This window comes from Aptenodytes forsteri, unplaced genomic scaffold, assembly GCF_000699145.1.
Source record: "Aptenodytes forsteri isolate BGI_AS27 unplaced genomic scaffold, ASM69914v1 Scaffold209, whole genome shotgun sequence".
Lineage (NCBI taxonomy): Eukaryota > Metazoa > Chordata > Aves > Sphenisciformes > Spheniscidae > Aptenodytes > Aptenodytes forsteri.
The window spans coordinates 4,500,724-4,502,181 of NW_008795034.1; the positions used below are offsets into that span (position 1 = coordinate 4,500,724).

Sequence of the window (1,458 nt, forward strand, 5' to 3'; positions counted from 1 at the left end):
CGTCGGCGTAGTTCCCCTCCAGCCGGCTGTCGGTGGGTCTTTCCTCACGTGAAACCCGTCGGCTTGGTGCGGTGCTGTGGCCGGAGGCGAGGTTTTGCCTCATCCTTGCGCCTTGTAGCCGCTGTATAAATCACGGTCCAAAGTGAAGGTAGGGCATGCTTCTGCGAGCGCTTTTGACGGCTTGTGCTTAACTGTAACATTTGTCTTTTCAGACCCTTATCTGCATAAACCCACCCCTTTTTGAGGTTTATCAGACGCTGTTAAGCCCCACGCAGCATCATGTGGCGCTCATCGGTACGAAGGGGCTCATGGTGCTGGAGCTGCCTAAACGCTGGGGGAAGAATTCAGAGTTTGAAGGTGGGAAATCCACGGTGAACTGTAGGTGGGTGAGACCTCAGGCGGTTAATGACATCCTTGTCCTGCCGCCGTTCCTCGACAGCCTCTCCTCCTTTTGGGGCCGAACAGATACGGAAGACGTTGGTTGTATCGGGGTTGTAGGGACAATCACAAATGAAGTTATTTTGGCTCAGGGACTTGCTGGTCGTCAAGTGACCCAAATAAACAACCTTCTAAACTTGTTGCAAGTGCTGAGGAGCAAGGTGCTCCTCTGTAGTAGTCTCTAGCCTTTCTGGGGTCTTTTAGCTGTGGTAGCTAAAAGCACACGTCCAGATGGAAATAACAAAGGGCTTCAAGTTAAAGCTGTCCCTCCAACTTTAAGAATAGTACAGCTAATGGCTTTGAAACCTTTTAATTGGGTTTCTAGCTCCTCTTGCCTCCACTTCCCTTTCGAAGTAACCTCTGTGTTTCTTGTAACAGTGCATACTTCTGCTCTGTATTTCAGCACTATTCCTATTGCGGAAAGGTTCTTCACAAGCTCAACATCTCTGACTTTAAAGCATGCTGCCTGGTACCCCTGCGAGACATTAGAGCCCCATATTGTGCTTTTGACTTCAGATAACACTATAAGGTAAAACCTGTTTGTAGCTGATTATCTAAGTAATTTTGTTGTCATAGCCAGTCTGATTTTTCGCTAGATATATACGTCCTGCCATTCTTACCAGGATTACCAATAAAAAATAGGATGGGAGAAACTTTAGACTGATACCGTTTGATGTTCCTGCGTTAGCAGGGACATGTGCAACACGGTCAGCTGAATGAACACTGCTGCTGTTTCTTTCCTCTAGGTTTTACAGTCTGAAGGTGCCTCAGACACCCATCAAAGTGGTTGCTCTTTCAGACACTGAGGAGGAGACTCTTACAATCAAAAAAGGGTTTGTGTGGCTTCTTGTATTTTGAAATGCTTTTGACAGAATAAGCCCTGTATTCTCAGCTGTGTTTTTAATGAATAAGAAGTGATAAATCTACCTGAAAATCTGATGTGATTTTTTTTTTCCACGGACTTCAGTCCTTGGACTTCTTCCTAGCACAGTAACTGCACTTTTTTTTTTTTTTCTTTTT

At 45.7% G+C, this 1,458-nt stretch overlaps 2 protein-coding genes across 2 annotated transcripts in view; one reads left to right on the forward strand and one right to left on the reverse strand.

The window, feature by feature from the left end:
• RPAIN (RPA interacting protein) overlaps positions 1-310 on the reverse strand; it is a 3,809-nt gene extending 3,499 nt beyond the window's left edge. Inside the window, exon 1 of the mRNA XM_019471301.1 lies at positions 299-310. Within this exon, the coding sequence (XP_019326846.1) occupies positions 299-310 (12 nt within the window). The remainder of the gene's footprint in view (positions 1-298) is intronic.
• NUP88 (nucleoporin 88) overlaps positions 216-1,458 on the forward strand; it is a 10,115-nt gene continuing 8,872 nt past the window's right edge. Inside the window, exons 1-3 of the mRNA XM_009276411.1 lie at positions 216-382; positions 842-967; positions 1,185-1,271. Of these exons, the coding sequence (XP_009274686.1) occupies positions 309-382; positions 842-967; positions 1,185-1,271 (287 nt within the window). The 5' untranslated portion in view covers positions 216-308. The remainder of the gene's footprint in view (positions 383-841; positions 968-1,184; positions 1,272-1,458) is intronic.